At 44.9% G+C, this 18,605-nt stretch overlaps 1 protein-coding gene across 1 annotated transcript in view; it reads left to right on the top strand.

Annotated features, from left to right (window-relative positions):
- KIF22 (kinesin family member 22) overlaps positions 1 to 18,240 on the top strand; it is a 119,559-nt gene extending 101,319 nt beyond the window's left edge. The window contains exons 13-14 of the mRNA XM_029606988.1: positions 7,369 to 7,428; positions 17,815 to 18,240. Coding sequence (XP_029462848.1) covers positions 7,369 to 7,428; positions 17,815 to 17,844 — 90 coding nt within the window. The 3' untranslated portion in view covers positions 17,845 to 18,240. The remainder of the gene's footprint in view (positions 1 to 7,368; positions 7,429 to 17,814) is intronic.
- Positions 18,241 to 18,605: the final 365 nt, after the last annotated feature.

Here is an 18,605-nt window from a genome sequence, read left to right as displayed (position 1 = left end):
AAAATCGGCCCAGTGTATGAAAACACTCCACCCATTTATCCTCATCCCATGGAATCCCTAGATCTCTTTCCCACGCGATCAGATGGGTCGCTTTTCTCCCCTCCCCATTTATTAACTGGAAAAGTTTCGACACCCCTTTTTGTAACTTTCCAGCCAAGATACAATAGCTTTCAAAAGTGGAGCGGGGGAGCTGCAGATCGCGGCGTGGTCCCTTTGTCATCATAAAATGTCTAAGTTGTGCATATGCCAAAAAATCTTTATCTAGTAAATGAAATTTATTTTGCAGTTCAGAGAAGAGAACCATCCCCTGGTGCTAAACTTGGCCTAAATGGGTTAATCCTTTAGTTTCCCATCTCTGAAAGACCAGATTCTCTCGTCCCATTGGAAAATCTATAAGATTACGAATGTGTGATAGGGCGGAGTATTGTTTGGACCCTAGCACTTTGTTTCCACCTCTTCCATATGGTAAGGGTGGTACGGAGACTAGGGGGAAAAGACCCCACTCCCCCGGTGAAAAGGACAGGGGCCAGTAAATTGCCTGCAGGGGGGCCACCCCTATACTTGACTGTTCTATCAGTACCCATTGTTTGGGGGTCTGCAGATCGTGGCTATCAATAACATATTTCAATTGTGAAGTGACATAGTAGTGCCAAAGAGATGGAAAGCTCAGTCCTCCACCTGGTGTGCGGGGCATGCCACCCTTTCCAAGCTGTTGGACTACTTCTGGTACCTTTCCTAGTCTGGGCTTCAAACCAGCTTATTCAGAGTTCATCTTAGCATTGTTAGTGGGTACCATCGAGGTGTCACTGGCAACCCATATCGGTGCAGCCTTTAGTGGGTCGCTTTATGAGGGGTCTGCTTCAATTGAAGCCCCCTCTTCGGCCTCCTGTTGTGTCCTGGGACCTCAACATTGTCCTGGCGCGGCTCGTGCGTCCTCCCTTTGAGCCATTACGTTCCTGCAACCTGACGTTCCTCACCCGGAAAGTTATATTCCTAGTGGCGATTACTTCAGCTCGTAGAGTCAGTGAGCTTCAGGCCTTGGTTATGTACCTGCCATACACGAGGTTTTTACATGATTGTGTGCTCTTGCATATGCACCCTAAGTTCCTACCTAAGGTTGTGACTGATTTCCAAATCAATCAGTCCATTGTTTTACCCACCTTCTTTCCGAGGCCTCATTCCCACCCAGGGGAACGGGCTCTTCAAACTTTGGACTGCAAGAGGGCCTTGGCTTTCTGTTTAGACCGCACAGCCTGTCACAGGCATTCCACTCAGCTCTTTGTGTCCTTCGATACCAATAGGCTGGGAGTGGCGGTGGATAAACAGACTCTATCCAACTGGCTGGTGGATTGCATCGCCTTCTGCTATGCACGAGCGGGCCTTCAGCTAACAGGACGAATCAAAGTTCACTCTGTGTGGAACATGGCGACAACATTGGCTCATCTGCGAGCAGTTCCTGTCGTCAAAATTTGCTGCGCAGAAACGTGAAGTTCCCTTCACAGGTTTGCGGCCCACTACTGCTTGGACAAAGATGGTCGACAGGACAGTGCCTTCAGCCAGTCCATCCTACCTAATCTCTTCCAAACTTGAACGCAACTCTCTCTGCCTAGAGCCCCAGGTTGGGTGCAGGCCATCCTTTGCTGGCCAACAGTACCACTGTTGTTGTTGTGCCTGTTGGCAATTTGTTTTGGTAACTGTTGGACGCATTGGTGGTGGGGACAACCTGGAGCTTGGTATTCACCCACATGTGAGGACTACCATCCTGCTTGTCCTAGGAGAAAGTGCAGTTAAGTTCTCCTTCCATTTTGTTGCTTTATTTTTTCACTCTTATTTTCTCTCTATGTTACGAAACTGAAGGGAAGACCTCGCGTGGATAGTGGCATATTGCACATGCTCAGTGTGCCAGTCAAAGTTTCCCATGCCGAGCTCCATCGGATGATGTCGCCCTCATATGAGGATTAACATCCTACTGTCCTAGGGAAAACACCTGTTACAGGAAAGCAACTGTGCTTTCTGGTCCATCTGTGGTCAGAGGGAAAACTGTTGTGTTTTTCCTTCCTGGCTTCTGAGAGAGAGGACCTTCAGAAAGATAGTGAAACAGTTTTCATGGATTATTCCAGTGGCTCCAGATTGGCCTAGATGGCCTTGGCATGCTGATCTTGTGAGACTACAGGTTGATTAATACAGTGGTTCCCAACCAGGGGTCTATGAAACCATGCCAGGGGCTCCTCCAGAAGGGATCAAGAAAGTTTAGCTAGAGAGAAAATATGTAGGCTGCTGCCACAGGCCAGGAAATGAGTGGGGCCTATTGCTGCCCCGAAAACTTCACCTCACATTGCTGCAGACTAGCAAGAGGAGGAAAAAAGAGGGGCCATTCATACCCATTAGAAGCCTCAAACTGCACTGCTGCATATTTAGCAGAGGTGGGGAAGAGGGACTGATTGTAAACCCCACTGCTGCTCTTTTATGAGGATGTGGAGGGGAGAGGGGCCAGTTGCGCTGTGAGAACCTTTTTCAGCTTCTGCTGCACACTGAGAAAATCAGAGGAAAGCTTATTTATCACTGCCATGAAAAACATTTCCCACTACCACCACTTGCTCTGTCACTGGCCTAAACGAGGGACAAGCTGCACAAAGGAAGAAAGGAGGAAACTGGACTGAGGTTGACAGTATGGGGGGCGGGGGGGGGGGGAACAGAGAGGAGGAGTGAGCCAGGAATGATGAAATGAAGATAAAGTGGAGTCGGGAATCCATGATCGACCTGGTTAAGGGGAGTGAGTGGATGGCAGCCTATCAGGGGAAAGGAGACAACTACCCCCAGGAATCATGCTGGACAGAGGTAAAGAGAGAGGGAAGGCTAGAGGGCCACCATGGTCCAGGAGGGAAGAAGGGAAAGATCGAGGGAAGATGAGACAACAGCCAGATTTGTATATGACATTAAACCCAAACGTTATTTGGGGGGAACACACAGACAGACATGAAGCCTTCTTCCCTTTAAAAAGCAGGCTATGGTTTTGCTTTTTCTAAAATCTAAATGAATTTGACTCGTTTTCTGTATGTCTTGGAAAGAATCATAAAAGAAAAAGGAAAATTAGTTCTTACCTGTTAATTTTCGTTCCTCCACCTGCTGGAAAGGAGGCTGAACCCACGGTCTGGACTGATCCGGGTACTTACAGGGAATAAAGCATAAAAGAATAGCAGGCTAAAAGGTCCATTTTCAGGGTGGGTAAGTCGTGTAAAATTGCTGTTCCCCACCATTGAGGTTAAACGTACCTGGGTTGTGAGCAGCATACAGACGTTTACCTGCTGGGGGAAAGTACATGCGGGGATTTAATTCTGAAATCCCCATACCTATGCTCACACGTGCATCTTGCACCTGCTTCAAAGCAGATGAAAAACACCCAGGTACAAAAGTACTGGCTTCCCCCCACCAGCCAGAGTTTTCAAAAGGCAAACTCCATGGGCAGTTTCCCTTGGAAAATTAGATTGCAGGTCTTCAAATGCCAGTGCAGACTTTCTGCAGGCCACACCAAGTTATCAGCCTGGAACTTTTCTCCATTGCAGCGGATTGGAAGGTAGAATGGCCTCAATTAGTGTTTTCTGAGACACATTAGGGTGCCAGAAATTGTTCCGAGGGCAGTTTTTAAGTAGCTTTGGATATTGCCCTCTATACATATTGAGTTTAGATCATTATGAATAATTCTGGAATGCATATTTCTTTTGTTATGGCATGCAAAAATGAAAGAGAAGTGTGTAGGGGGGTCTGTGAAACATTTTGAAGCTGAAAACAGGTCTGTGTCCTAAGCGATGAAGGTCTCCTAATTGGGGTCCAGCTCCTTTTATTTTATAGGCCTGGCTTTTGAAAGATTGAGATTGCATAGTAAAGGATATTTCCTCTCGATAATATGTACCCTGTTGTAGGCCTGTAAAAATACGATTTTGCTTGCTTATGTTTGAGTCTAGCATCTGAGGCACGCTGCAGGGAGAGTGGTCTCTGTCACTGTGGCGATCAGGCCACCATTTTGGCTGCCTTTCAGAAAGGGCTGCATTTAGCTTTCATCCAAGATTTGTCTGAAATTTCAAATGGCTGCCATCTTCGGTTTATAGAAATACGATTCAGGGAGTTTCGTTGTTTTATGCCCAGATTTTTCTTGGTTTCCTCCGAGGGGTATAATGTCATCGACCTCCTTTTAGGTCTTTGTTTCCACAGTGGGATCTTAGGACCTGATTCACTAAGGGTTTTTCCCATTGACACACAATGAGAGAAAAAGTCTTAATGAATGTGGCCCTTAATTTGGTTCACAGAGCTTTAGTGGGCTTGTATGAGCCTCATTAACTGCTTCTCTGCGGGATTTATCACTAAAGATGATTTTTCTGGTGGTCAGTTGTTCAGCCATGTCTCACAGAAATCTTTTTCTGGTCTTCTCAGTAATTTCAGTGTCTCGCACCCAAGTCCCTTTTACCCAAACTGGTTTCTGATTTCCACTTAAACCAGACCCTGTCTCTACTAGAGTTCATGAAGAGGGGAGTGTCGTGGTAAAAAGAAGTCACTCCAGTTATTGGATTGTTTCTTGAGTTGTTCTTAGGTATTTAGCAGTCTCTAATCCATTTTTTCAGAAATCTGACATTGTTTTAACTGCAGGGCTTCGTAAGGGTAACACAACTTCTAAAGCCTTTTTGGCTAGATGGTTAAAAAAAAAAAAAGCTATTGATTCAGCTAATTTTTTTTTTAAAGATTGGCAGCCTCTGGAGGTCTGTGTGCAGACTTAGCAAAAGCTCAAATTTCTTCCGCTCTTGTCCTGAAGGATATTTTTAAGGCAGTCACTTGATCTTATATTCGATCACTAAACATTTCAGTCTTTGCATTGTCTAGCCCCTTTCTCCTTAAGGTTATGTGCAGAGAGGAGTTCATTTATCAGGATAAATTTAAAAACTGATGGGTTATTTCATTTAAAATTTTCTGGTATTTTTTTCTAATTCCCAGGACTTGCCATTTTTAAAAGGCTGACCGAATTGCAGACTCCCATAGTCTTCCCTACTGGGTAAAAGTTTTTTTTCCTGGTTCATACAGGAGAGAGGTCCAAGAATATCCCAAAGAGGAGTCAGTGGAGAGGGAAAAAAGTGACAAGATTATCTAGATGAACATTCATCCCAAATCTGGAGCAAATATGAAATTATTAGGTGAAAAATATTACTTCTTACCTTATCGTCCTGCCATACCAGTCCAGACAAGTGGGTTATGCCCAGAACTCCTGGCTTCCTGTGGCAGATTTTTTTCAAGATTCTGCAGCAAGAATTAGTCAATTCTGTCGTAGAGTTTTCAATTTTATGCAGCAATTGTGTGACAAATTTGCTTAATTTTGCATAAAGATTCATACTTCTGACCATGGCTTAATTTGTAGACAGAAAGTGGAACTGTGGCTGAGGGGAGGTAAGGTGGTGCCAGGGTTAGAGCCAGAATTGACTGGTGCAAAGGGACAGGACCAGGGCAGCATGTGAAAACTGCCTCCATAACATCTCCCACGGATACACACTCACGCACATACCTAAATGCACTCTTCACACGCTTAATATACTTAATGAGCACCGGTGGGTGGATAGCTGGGGATTCAGCAATGGTGGGAACTGGAGTTGGAGGTTCACTGGGGTATGGATGAGGAGGGATGTAGACAGAACTGGCCCCTTTCTTTCTAATCTCCCACTCAGCTTTACCCTGGTAATCCTGATCCTCCATCCTCAGGACTCCCTTGAATCCCCCAGTTGTTCTCATTCCCCCCCGCCCCAGCCTCCTGTTCCCTGCAATGCAGGAGGAGAAAGGAGTGAGGGTGAGGGACAACGGGAGGCGAGGGGCTGGATTAGGGAGTAGGGTGGCTGTTCTCTTCTCTGTGTGCTCCAGGCTCACCCCTTCCTCTCCTCTTCCCTGCAGACTGCCTGGAGAGGAGGGGCTGAAGCAGAACGCGCCCGCTGCTCTGCCTCTTAAGCTTGAAAGGAAGTGCAGGACTGCGTTCCACCCCCTCCCCCTCACAAATGAAGCCCTGCTTCTGACTATGCAAAAAAAAAAAAAAGTCAGTTTTTTATTGAAAGCCATTCATGTTTTATTTTTAAACAATATTTAAACCATATACAAACAGAAAGTGTACCAAGTACAAAAATCAAGTTGACATGTTTCAAATGTTTAACTGTGAAATGTCACTTTTTGTTTTGAATTGAAATAGTAAAACCATCCTTTTTATATTTTCTTGAGAAAGTCCTTGTCTTTCCAAGTGTATAAGCTGCTGTATATTAATATGCCCTCAGCAGCAGCAGTTTGCCATGTTTTTAATTACACAGAAAGATATGTGCACGTATATTGGACAGGAGGTAACATACATAAAAATGCTGAATTAGCACCAGTTGAAATTTGTCAGCAGTAGTGTCAGTTATCAAAGCTTCTATGAATTTAAACGAATGCCCCCTCTGCCAGCTATAGAACACCCTTCAAAAAATGCGGCAAATATACATATATATATATCACACACATCACAATCTCAAAAATAAAAAGTGATATCACCTTTACTATTATTTATATAAAATACAAAAAAAACTCATATAAAAAACTCTTTTATTAATCAATAAGATACACATAGAAAAACCAGGAACAATTTACAGTTTTCCAAAAAACAAAATCATCATACTAATCGGAGAAAGTTCTTTTTTAGTCAATGAATTGCACTCTATAACATTCGATACCAAAAGCTTTATAAAATTCCTCCCTCAGGCCATCACGTTCAGATTTATTATTATGCACAGATTTCACCAGAGCACATGCTTCTGGTTTTGCTGGGGCTTCCAACATAAATCTCTGTTCTTCATTTAAGTTATTTAGACTCAGGGACTTGAAGAATCCTGTTAATTTAGCCTTCTATTCAGAATCAGTGGTTCCACAATGTGTGTGTGTGTGTGTATATATATATATATATATATATATATATATATATATATATATATATATATATATATATATATATACACTGTATTTACAATTTCTTTGGTTTTATAAGTAAGACTGTTCAAGTTTAAACTACTATTCTCTTAGTTTTTCTGAGTTGAAATGTGAGGACTCTGCCTGTAAATTTACCATTTTTATAATATTCTGTTTTACATATCTGAAGTTCTGTCAGTTTTATTTTGCAATGACAAATCTAATTACTTCCTGTTATGTAGAGGTTTTAATAATAATAATAATTTTTTCTTATTGCTTGTTTTTGGTTTTTTTTTAGCTCTAATTGTTACATTATTTAATATATTTTTAATTTTTCATGCGTCTCTTCTATATGAGGTGGGAAGCACATCTTTAAATGCTATCCATTTTTCTCTCTACTTCTCATAGGTGGAGGACTTGCAGAAAATAGGAGGCTTCTCCGAAAAGTTCATTGCTTCCTTTCTGAAGGTACAGCCCTGTCTTCTCTATATATTGCCTTCCTTCCCAGGAGTAATCAGGCAGCAGGTCGTGTTGATATACATTTCCTTATATTATTCTTGACCTCATATCACGACTATTTGCTCTAGATCTTATTTTCCTCTAAAACATACTTTTCTCTTGTGCTTTAATACATTTCAGATATTTGAATGTTTCCATTACATCCTCTTTCATCTTTCTCTCCTCTAGGGTGTTCACATTTATCTCCTGAAGTCTCCCCTCACAGGGTGGAAAAAATATTTAGAAAATTTAAGTGCCTTCCAAAAACTGTTTTGTTTTGTGGTTTGTTTTTGTTGGGTTTTTTTTTTGGGGGGGGGGGGGGTTTAGGCTTCCAGTTTAATTGGAACAAGGGCTGGGATCTGGTACCGTGAGCCTTTATTTGAAACTGCCCAGGCATTTTTCCCTTACTTTATATCCTCACCCAACTCACTCAGTGCAGTCATTGTAGCCACAGTCCTGGGCCAGGAGTCATGCACCCGGGCCTGCTTCTGGAATCCTGCCGTCGTGGGATCTAAATCTGGCCACTAGGTGTGGCCATTGCACAATGATTAATTGAATCCCCACCTAGGACTTTGAAAGTTACCTCCGCAGCTTCCCAAGCCCCAGCCAATCCAGGGACCAGAAGACTTGAGCTGGCAATCAAACCCAGGTCCTTCTGCATGCAGTGTATACCACTACCATTGAACCACCAGGTCGACCCCAGCCAAAGGTTTTAGGAACCAGAGAAATATTTTTGCTGTATAACTTTTTTTGGAGGGGGTGGGTGCAGAGGGTGGCTTTGCTTATTTAGTTCATTTTTGTGTTTTTGTTTTGACTTTTTTACTTTCTTTGCTTTCTCTTGGCCTTCTAGCCTCTTTCCTCATCTGTATTTTGTCTTTCCCCTTAAGCTTTTTCCCTTCTTCCAGCCTCTCTCACCTCTACCCTCATCTCCAGTTTCTTGCTTCTTCCCTGTCCCCCTCTAGCCTCTGTCTCCTCCCCTTCCCTTCCCTCTCCAAGCCTCTCCATCTCTACCTGTTGAGGGAAGATCAGCTGCTGCTTCAGTGGCAGCCCCCTGTTGGCCAATGAACTGAGTTGAGGGTGCACCATGTAGGGGCATTCCTCTAGTCTCCAGGCTACTATCCAGAGGAGTGAGATGGAATATGACAAGCTACAAAGGGAAAAAAGGACCAAACTATCCAAATTGACAATCTTAAATCTTGCCTCATATTTTACTAGATCCCTCCTAATATTTTTCACTCTTTGGAGTGTCTAGCCTGTTGCTGATCTTAATATCTGCTAAAAGAGAAGCCTTCCCCACTAACTCCTCTTTTCCTAGCATGTAGCCAGATGGACTCAGGACCAATCGGTTATGTGCTCCCCTGCTAGCAGATAGAGACAGAGTCAGGTTTCAAAGCTGATGTCACCCTAGATATACCCCTGCAGTGACCTCAGCCATTCAGTATCTCTTCGTCTCCTAGTAGATGTGGATGTGCTATCCCCACATCAGCAGCAGTGTTTAGCGGAATTGCAGCACTAGTTAGAAGAAGAAATTCAAAACTTTACCTCTAAATTGGGAGAAAGATTGAGCCTCGCTCTCCTGCGGTGATACTTACGGGTCCCTCCCCAGCTCAGAATTCCTGAGACGATTTCCGAGATCCCTCAGTGGTGTACCTTGGTCCGGTAGCCAGTTCCTGGCGTGGGCTTTGCTGCTGAAGCAGCTGAAAGGCAGCGGGTGCAGGAAGCCGAGCGCAGCAGTGACGGCCTAAGCCCTCTCCCCCTGCAGCCAGAGATAGTCTCTGAACTCAGCAGGTAAGCGCTGAGCCCAGGTAAGTAGAGAAGAACTCCTCCTATCCAGAGATGCGGAAGGGCTTCAGTAAGTCTTTCCCCCAGTCTCCTTGCTCAGTGTGCCTTACTGATGTCATTCCCGATCCCGTTAGGGCTAAGGAAGGGGGTTTCTGAGCGGGTTGAGCATCCCCCCGATGGGCTAGACCACGCTTCAGGCTCAGTGGGCACTCGCCATGGCAGCACCATCTTTCCCCCCCCCCCCCCCCCCCCATTGTCCATCGGTATGCGCGGTGCAGGCTGGCCCTTTGTGCGCCTAACGCGAGCGCACCTGTACGCATAACTGCACGTATAACTACACGCACAACCGGCTGCTTAGATTTACGCGCGCCGAGACAGGTCTGTGTGCACTCAAGAAGCACTGTCCAGCTAAATGCACAAGCTACAGCGTATTATGGCCCCAGCAGCAAAGAAGGTCAAGCGACACTCCCTTTGTGCTACCTGCCATATTAGGGCTGCGCAGTCTGACCTGGAATCCTTCCTGTGTCAGCACTGTGAGGAAGGCCAGGGAGGGCTGGACTCTCAGAACCTTTCCAAGTCCAGCCCCTCCCAGTCAAGGTCGTGGCTAGCCATTCCTCTATCTGGTAGCACCCTGGACCTGAGCAATTCTGGGGCGGCATCCTCCCTGGGAGAAGGCAGTTGAGCGGCGCCTACCCCAGTTCCTCCTGGACTAAATATGGATCCGACGGCCTTCTCTTGGTTGGAATTCTTTCAGGGCCTACAAGCCTTTGTTCAGGCGCAGTCGGCTACTGCCCCTGCCCAGTCTGAGCCCCAGCTGGGAAGGCCTCACCCTCCCAGCCCTATCAGTATGCTCAGAACATGCTTCACCTCACCAAGGGTATCCCTGACAAGGACCCAGTCACCACGGACGAACCAATGTCAGGAAGTATTTCTTCACAGAGAGGGTGGTGGATGCCTGGATGGAATAACCTTCCGGAGGAAGTGGTGAAGACCAAAACTGTAAAGGACTTCAAAGGGGCGAGGGATAAACTCTGTGGATCCATAAAGTCTAGAGGATGTGAATGAAGTGTGGGTGGCTCACGGGAATGATGGCTACTACCTGGTGATAATACCCTTATTCAATAAACATACACACGGTTAATGCAACTCCAACATTGCTCTAAGCTTCAGCAGCAATGAGGAAATGTGGAATAAAAGAATTTGCATTCACAAAAAAGCGGGGAGTAGCTTGCTTGTTACGGCGGTTACTACCCCAAACCAAATAAGCCTGATACTTCACTTTCAATGAATAGCCAGCATGGTTCTCTGCTTCAACGGCAGGGGGGAATGAAGAAAGGTGGATCTATATTCAGGCAACAATCAACAAGGACTGAATTACATGGATAAACAGATAAGCATGGGTGTAGCTTGCTTATTGCGGTGGTTAATACCCCTAACTAATTAAGCTATTTCACTTAGATGCAGTTTCAACACTGCTCTCTACATTAATGGCGGGGGCGGAAGGGAAATAGAATAAAAAAGGTTACTAAGAGCCAAGAGAAACAGATAAGTATGTGAGAGAAAAAAAAAAGTGCGAAAGCTTGCTGGGCAGACTGGATGGGCCGTTTGGTCTTCTTCTGCCGTCATTTCTGTGTTTCTATGTTAGGATGGGAAATACCTCCAGGCCTAGAGCCATACCAGATCATGCTTCGATTTTTCCACAGAGATGAATTTCCAGCTCTGGTCTCCCAGACCCTGAAGACTCTGGGAGTTCCTGGCACGGATCCTATGTTGGAACCAAAGAAGAATCCCATCCTAGTGTTTCTCCAGAAAGCCTCTTGTTATTTCCCGATGCTGGAAGCCATCCAGGAGTTAATTGACCTAGAATGGGACACCCCGGAAGCTAGTTTTAAAGGAGGTCGGGCCTTGAAAGCCTTATACCCTCTGGACCTGGCACCCAAAAAATACCTCTGTAAATGAACACCCTAGTCTGCGCCGTCTCGAAGCGAACAACTATCCCAGTAGAGGGAGGAGCGGCCTTGAAGGATGCCCAAGATAGGCGGTTGGAATCCATCCTTAAGCAAGCCTTCAACACAACAGCAATGACACTGTAGATCACTTCTGTTGCGCCCTGGTGGCTCGTTCCTGTCTGCTTCGAGAGAGAGAGGCAGATAGCTCAGGGGCGCATACCAGAAAGGCGATGGAGCCTGCCGCAGCCTTTCTAGTGGATGCAAGCTCGGACCTAGTTCACGCCTCAGCCAAAGGAGTGGCATCAGTGCTGGCAGCCAGAAGACAGCTATGGTTGCAAAATTGGTCAGCGGACACAATCTCTAAGGCAAACCTCACAAAGATGCTCTTTAAGGGATCCCTCCTATTCGGAAGCGAATTGGAAAAGCTAGCCAGTAAGTGATTAGCTTCCAGTGCCTCGGCTACCAGAATCATTCTCGCTTTTATAATCATATCAAACAACTCCTAATTTTATCCTTGGTCTCACAATTCCAAATCATTAAATATTTGAGCATGCTACACCAATACCTCTTAATCCAGATGTAACCTCAGTTTTTGAAGTCTTCACTCCTATAGAAATAACCGCCAGTTCTTATTTACTTAACCCTATTCTGTAGACGTAAACTTTTCATGAAGACTGTAATCTGTAAACACCTGTATTTATTATAAGAATTTGTATTTACTATTTATATTTATTATTTAGCCATTAACATTGTTCTGTTACCACTTGGTACTATTTCTCTCCTTTACCTCAAACTCTAAGTTCCTACTAAGTTAGCCATGTTATTTATACCCAATTGTTGGATGTAATTGTATATTTGTTTAATTGTTCAATCTGTTTGATGTAATTTTCTGTTCCTTGTTCTGTGTAAACCGAAGTGGTATGCACAAGTGCATGAACTCCGGTATATAAAAGCCTTTAAATAAAAATAAAATAAAATAAGATAAGAAAAAAAAGTTGCAGCGCCCCTCACCCATGAGGGGTCAGGCCAGGGGCTCCCAGCGCTTCTGACCCTACAGAAACTCGTCATTTCAGACATCTCGGCACTCGGGAAGGTCTCGGTCCTTTCTGAATCGACAACCAAAAAGAGGAACGGGCTCGGGCTCAGGTTCAACCGAAGCTTCCCAATGAAGTTTCGCCAACTCATCCATGGGACGAGGAGATAGAGGGCCGACTATCCCTTTTCTTTCAGCGGTGGGTCAAGATCATGTTGGACAAATGGGTACTGGACATCATACGAGAAAGATACGGTCTGAAATTTTGCAGCATCCCTCAGGAGATGTTCATGATGTCACCTTGCCACTCCTAGCACAAAAAACTGGCAGTGGAATCCACTTTGATAAGGCTCCTCAGTCTCAGGGCTATAACCCCTGTACCTACGCCCCAAGTAAATACAGGGCGTTATTCCATCTATTTCATCGTACCCAAGAAAAAGGGTTCATTCTGACCCATCTTGGATCTCAAGAGCGTCAGTCGTCATCTACAGATAATTCACTTCCGCATGGAAACTCTTCACTCCGTCATAATGGCCGTACAACGGGGAGAGTTCTTAACCTCCCTAGACCTCTCGGAGGCCTACCTGCATATTCCAATCCGTCAAGACCACCAGTGTTTCCTACACTTTGTGGTACTGGGCCACCACTATCAGTTCTGGGCGTTGCCCTTCGGTCTGGCAGCGGCACCGAGGAAAGAAGGGATCCTGGTGCACACTTACTTAGACGACTGGCTGATCTGGGCAAAGTCAGGTGACCAGCAGAGTCAGTTCCCTCCTACAGGAACTCGGTTGGGTTGTGAGCATGGACAAGAGCAGCCTCAAGCCCTCCTGGTCCTTACAGTACTTGGGAGTCCGGTTCGACACCAAGCAGGACAAGGTCTTCCTCCCTCCCTCCCTCAAGGTTAAGGAAACTGATGTACCAAGTGCATCAGTTGATGAACACAAGGTGCCCCAGGGTGTGGAGCTACCTCCAGGTCCTCGGCCTCATGGCGTCAACCCTGGAAGTAGTACCGTGGGCGAGGGCACACATGAGGCCACTCCATCGCTCCCTGCTGTCACAATGGAACCCACTGTTTCAAGACTACTCGATTTGCTTCCACCTACCGATGGAAGTATGTTCTCTGCTCCCGTGGTGACTACAGGAAGTTCACCTAAGCAAGGGTGTAAGCCTGGTCCCACCGAACTGGATTGTCCTCATGACGGACGTGAGCCTCCAAGGGAGGGGAGCTCACTGTCAGGAATTGACAACCCAGGGGCGATGGACTGAAGAAGAGGTGCACTAGAACATAAACCGCCTAGAAGCGTGAGCAGTCAGATTAGCATGCCTGCAGTTCAGCCACAGGCTCCAGGATCAGGCAGTCTGCTCGATGTCTGACAACACAACAACAGTAGCCTACATCAACCTCCAGGGAGGAACCAAAAGCCACCAAGCGTCTCTGGAGTTAAACTTACAAGGGATCTCGGCCTCCCTCATTGTGGGAAAAGACAACGTCCGAGCAGACTTTCTCAGCAGGGAAAGTCTGGATCCAGGGGAATGGATGTGGTCGACCAGAGCCTTCCAGCTCCTCATAGATTGCTGGGGCCTCCCATCCATCGACCTACTGGCTACATCTCACAATGCGAAGGTCCCCCGATTCTTCAGTCACAGAAGAAATCAGCACTCCCAAGGAATCGATGCCCTTGTCCAGACCTGGCCAGAGGAGGACTTACTGTACGCTTTTCCTCCATGGCCTCTGCTGGGCAAGATCATCCGCAAGATCAAACACCACAGAGGGTTGGTCCTTCTGGTGGCCCTGGATTGGCCCAGATGTCTGTGTTATGCAGACATGCAGAGGCTTCTTGTGGAGAGTCCCCTTTGCCTCCCCCTGCACAGGGACCTTACATAAGAAAATGCCATACTGGGTCAGACCAAGGGTCCATCAAGCCCAGCATCCTGCTTCCAACAGTGGCCAATCCAGGCCACAAGAACCTGGCAAGTACCCAAAAACTAAGTCTATTCCATGTTACCATTGCTAATGGCAGTGGCTATTCTCTAGGTGAACTTAATAGCAGGTAATGGACTTCTCCTCCAAGAACTTATCCAATCCTTTTTTAAACACAGCTATACTAACTGCACTAACCACATCCTCTGGCAATAAATTCCAGAGTTTAATTGTGCGTTGAGTAAAAAAGAACTTTCTCCGATTAGTTTTAAATGTGCCCCTTGCTAACTTCATGGAGTGCCCCCTAGTCTTTCTACTATCCGAAAGAGTAAATAACCGATTCACATCTACCCGTTCTAGATCTCTCATGATTTTAAACACCTCTATCATATCCCCCCTCAGTCGTCTCTTCTCCAAGCTGAAAAGTCCTAACCTCTTTAGTCTTTCCTCATAGGGGAGTTGTTCCATTTCCCTTATCATTTTGGTAGCCCTTCTCTGTACCTTCTCCATCGCAATTATATCTTTTTTGAGATGCAGCGACCAGAATTGTACACAGAATTCAAGGTGCGGTCTCACCATGGAGCGATACAGAGGCATTATGACATTTTCCGTTTTATTCACCATTCCCACCTTCTCCAACAAGGTTCAATTCTTCATGGGGATCCAACTCAATTCTGTCTTATGGTCTGGCCCTTGAGAGGGCTCGCCTGACGAAGCATGGATATTCAGTGGCCGAAATTGCCACCTTGCTCCGCACGCGTAAGTTCTCAATGTCCCTGGCGTACGTACAGATCTGGAGAATATTTGAGGCCTGGTGCGAGGAACGCAGGGTGCCCCAGCAAATGGCCAAGATCCCCATGATTCTGGAACTTTTACAGGATGGCTTGAACAAAGGATTGTCCCTCAACTCCTTGAAAGTCCAGGTGGCAGCTCTCTCCTGTTTCAGGGGAGAGGTGAACAGAACCCACCTGTCGACACATCCGGACTTGGCACATTTCATAAAAGGGGTTAAACACCTCTGACCACCCTTAAAGTGGTCGGTCCTCCTATGGAACCTCAATCTAGTATTGGACTTTTAGCAGGACCTCCCTTTAGGCCACTGCGCAGTCTGTCTCTGCGCCTGTTAACACTGAAGACTATATTCTTGCAGGTGATATGCTCGGCTCATCGCATCTCTGAGCTACAGGCGCTGTCATGTCAGGAGCCATTCCTCCGATTTACTCCAGGAATAGTACAGCTTCGCACCGTCCCTTCTTTCTTACCAAAGGTAGTCTCTGAGTTTCACCTGAACCAGACCATTTCCTTGCTGTCCCCGGATAGACGCAAGGACACGGAAGACTACCGCCTCTTATGCCACTTAAACATCAGTAGGCTTTTAGTACAGTATCTGGAACATACAGAACCGGTGCGCAAGACAGACCGCTTGTTTGTTCTTCACGGGGGAAGAAAACAAGACGAAGTGGCTTCACGAGCTACCATAGCTCGCTGGATCAAGGAAGTGATCACGGGAGCTTAGGTAGAGGCAGGGAAGCCTTTACCCCTTCAGGTTAAAGCTCATTCCACTAGGGCCCAAGCAGTATCCTGGGCGGAAGCTAAGCTACTGTCTCCCGCCGACATCTGTCAAGTAATGACGTGGTCTTCCTTGCAAACCTTCTCCAGGTTCTATCACCTGAACGTCCAGGCCTGAGAAGACGCAGCCTTTGCGAGGGCGGTGATAACAAGACTACGGGCAGCCTCCCACCCCATTAGGGAGTAGCTTTTGTACATCCCATTGGTCCCAAGTCCATCTGGTTACACGCTAGGAAATGGAGAAATTACTTACCTGATAATTTCATTTTCCTTAGTGTAGACAGATGGACTCAGCATCCCGCTCACGGCTGCTCATGAATGCTACCAAGGAATCATCCATGAGGTGAATCTCGATTCCATGAGATTATGGGTAAGCAATCGCCCTATCCCTAGTTCAGAGCATCTATAGTATTGCTGGGATTCAGCGCTTATTTTTGGTTGAGTACAGTTGCTGTCTCCAGTTTTTTAATCAAGTTTTTAATCAAGTTATAAAATTGTATCCAAATTCTAATTATGGTTTGGTTTTTTTTAATTGTATATCCACAATGGCTTTTGAAGAGAATACTGAATGGTTGAGGTCACTGCAGGGGGGTATATCTAGGGTGACGTCAGCTTTGAAACCTGATTCCGTCTCCATCTGCTAGCAGGAGAGCACATAACCCATTGATCCTGAGTCCATCTGTCTACACTAAGGAAAACAAAATTCTCAGGTAAGTAATTTCTCCAGTTATGTATCTCACTACCAGTTTCTAACTCAGCTTACCACTTTAGGACTGACCTCTGACACTGTGCAGCTGGTTAATGAGCCTCTTGAGTGGACTGTGTCAGAAGCCTTACTGAAATCTAAGCAGTCACATTCACTGTTCTCTTCAGTTTAATTTCCTGGTCATCCAGTCAAAAGAAAAAAGGATATTTGTTTGACAGGACTTCCTTCTGGTAAAATCATGCTGCCTCACTCACAAAATGGCGCTAGCAATTTTCAAAACTAATTACTCAAGTGAAACACATTTTACCCATATAAATCAGCTAAAAATTGTCCTCGGCACTGCTAAAATATATGTGCGTTTTAGCTGCACTATGAGGAGGTGATCCTGGAAGCACATAACGGGAGGAAAATAATGTGCTTAAATTTTATTTTCAGCTATATGTGCATTTTCCATAAAAACAGTACTCGCAGAAAAAACAGGTGCAAATGCCCATGGGTACTTTCCAACTAGGCAAGTTTCAAAGCAAAAGTATGTGCATAGTCCACAGATAAAGAGTGCCCATAGACTATGCAAAAAAGAATTTGAAAATTGACCCCATAATCTTTAGAGCTCAAGATATTCCACTGTCCTTTTCAGTAGTGATTCCATTAACTTTTTTCCACAACCCAGAGCAGACTTAAAGTTACAGCCTTCTCTCTAGCCTACTTTTCTGAAGAGGGATGAAATCTGCCTGTCTCCATTACTCTGTTCACTTAGCCATCATAATAGTGGATTCATCTTTGCTTAACCTTCTATTCTGCAATATGTTCTAATTGCTGATGTATGGGTTGTAGCCATACTTGCCATGTGCCTTTCAGGGTCTGTATTAGTCTTTACCTTTTGGCCTGCTATGTGAGCTGACAGCCAGATAATTACAATTGCTACTGTAGCAACTATTGTCCTCCTTGACATCCTGCTTGCTGTTGGCTGCAAAGTATATTTTTATGATCTACCAGAGGGAGGTACACTCCAAATCCTTGGCCAGCTACGCATAATAACACACAGATGGTGACAAAGAGACTCATTAGCTCCTTACATAAGTGAGCCCCATTCTCCAACTCAAACTGGAGACTGTTCTTGTAGTAGTCTTGCTCATAATGAGTTTCTGAGTTATTGGGTCATTTGATTACAGCAAAGTAATTTGTGTTTTTATAATTTTTGTTTTTATTTACTTCTGTTTTATGTGATTTTTATTGTTGTACACCATGCTGGCCAGATAGTATTTGAATATTGAAGTATATAAGAATTTGAAATAAAATAACTCAAACTATTCTTACTACTGAATTGCAGCAAATTAGTAGTTTTTAATGAAAATTCAACTATATTTTTCTTCTGTTTATTCCTGCCATTCCCTAGGCGAACATCCTGACCAACATTGCATCCTGAAGAATCAGCTTTTCCTTTTTAATTACTCTCATTTTTCTTACCCTCACAGCTCCATTTTGGAGCTCTTACTATTGATCTCCATCCTCTGTTTTCAATATTGGAATGACCATCTTTTTGGGATGCAGACAAACTGTGATTGGAAGTTGAAGCTGACCCTTTCTGCAAGCAAAGAATTTTGGGGACTTGAGAAAGGAATCCAAATGCAGTTGGAAGAATGGGAGCTTCTAAAGATCCAGTTTAGCTCAACCCATGACCGAAACAGAACTGTGGACACAGGATGACTAGAACTTTCTCTCCAAGCTAAGCTTGGAGTCAGTACCTTAAGAGGTCCCCAAGAATTGAATCAATATTTAAATTAAAAAAAAAAAAAAAGGATAAAATTGAAACGCAATGAAAGCGAAGAATCCTAGCCTTCTCCTCTACATTATCTATGGACTTCAACATTTCCCCTTTGCTTCTCAACAAGCATTTGATCCTAGCCCAGGGCATGCCTCTTTAAGACCATGTTGGGCCCTTAGGGATCGTGCAGTCACCCATGAGAGTTTCTCCTTTTACCAACCAGGACCCAAGTACAGCACAAGGAAAAGACAGCAATTCCAAAATGTAATAATGTTAATTTTACCCACATCTAATATCTCAAAGATTTTCTCCCTCCTAAATATTTATTTTTTTTTAATGAAAGCTGTTTCCTAATTTTACAGTTTTCTTTATTTTTTTCATGTTCTTGGTTCTATTGCCTGCATATTTTCTTGTAAAATATC

The sequence above is a fragment of the Rhinatrema bivittatum genome, chromosome 6 (assembly GCF_901001135.1).
Source record: "Rhinatrema bivittatum chromosome 6, aRhiBiv1.1, whole genome shotgun sequence".
Classification (NCBI taxonomy): domain Eukaryota; kingdom Metazoa; phylum Chordata; class Amphibia; order Gymnophiona; family Rhinatrematidae; genus Rhinatrema; species Rhinatrema bivittatum.
Note: the sequence above shows the minus strand (reverse complement) of the source record. Positions and strands in the feature narration are given on the sequence as shown.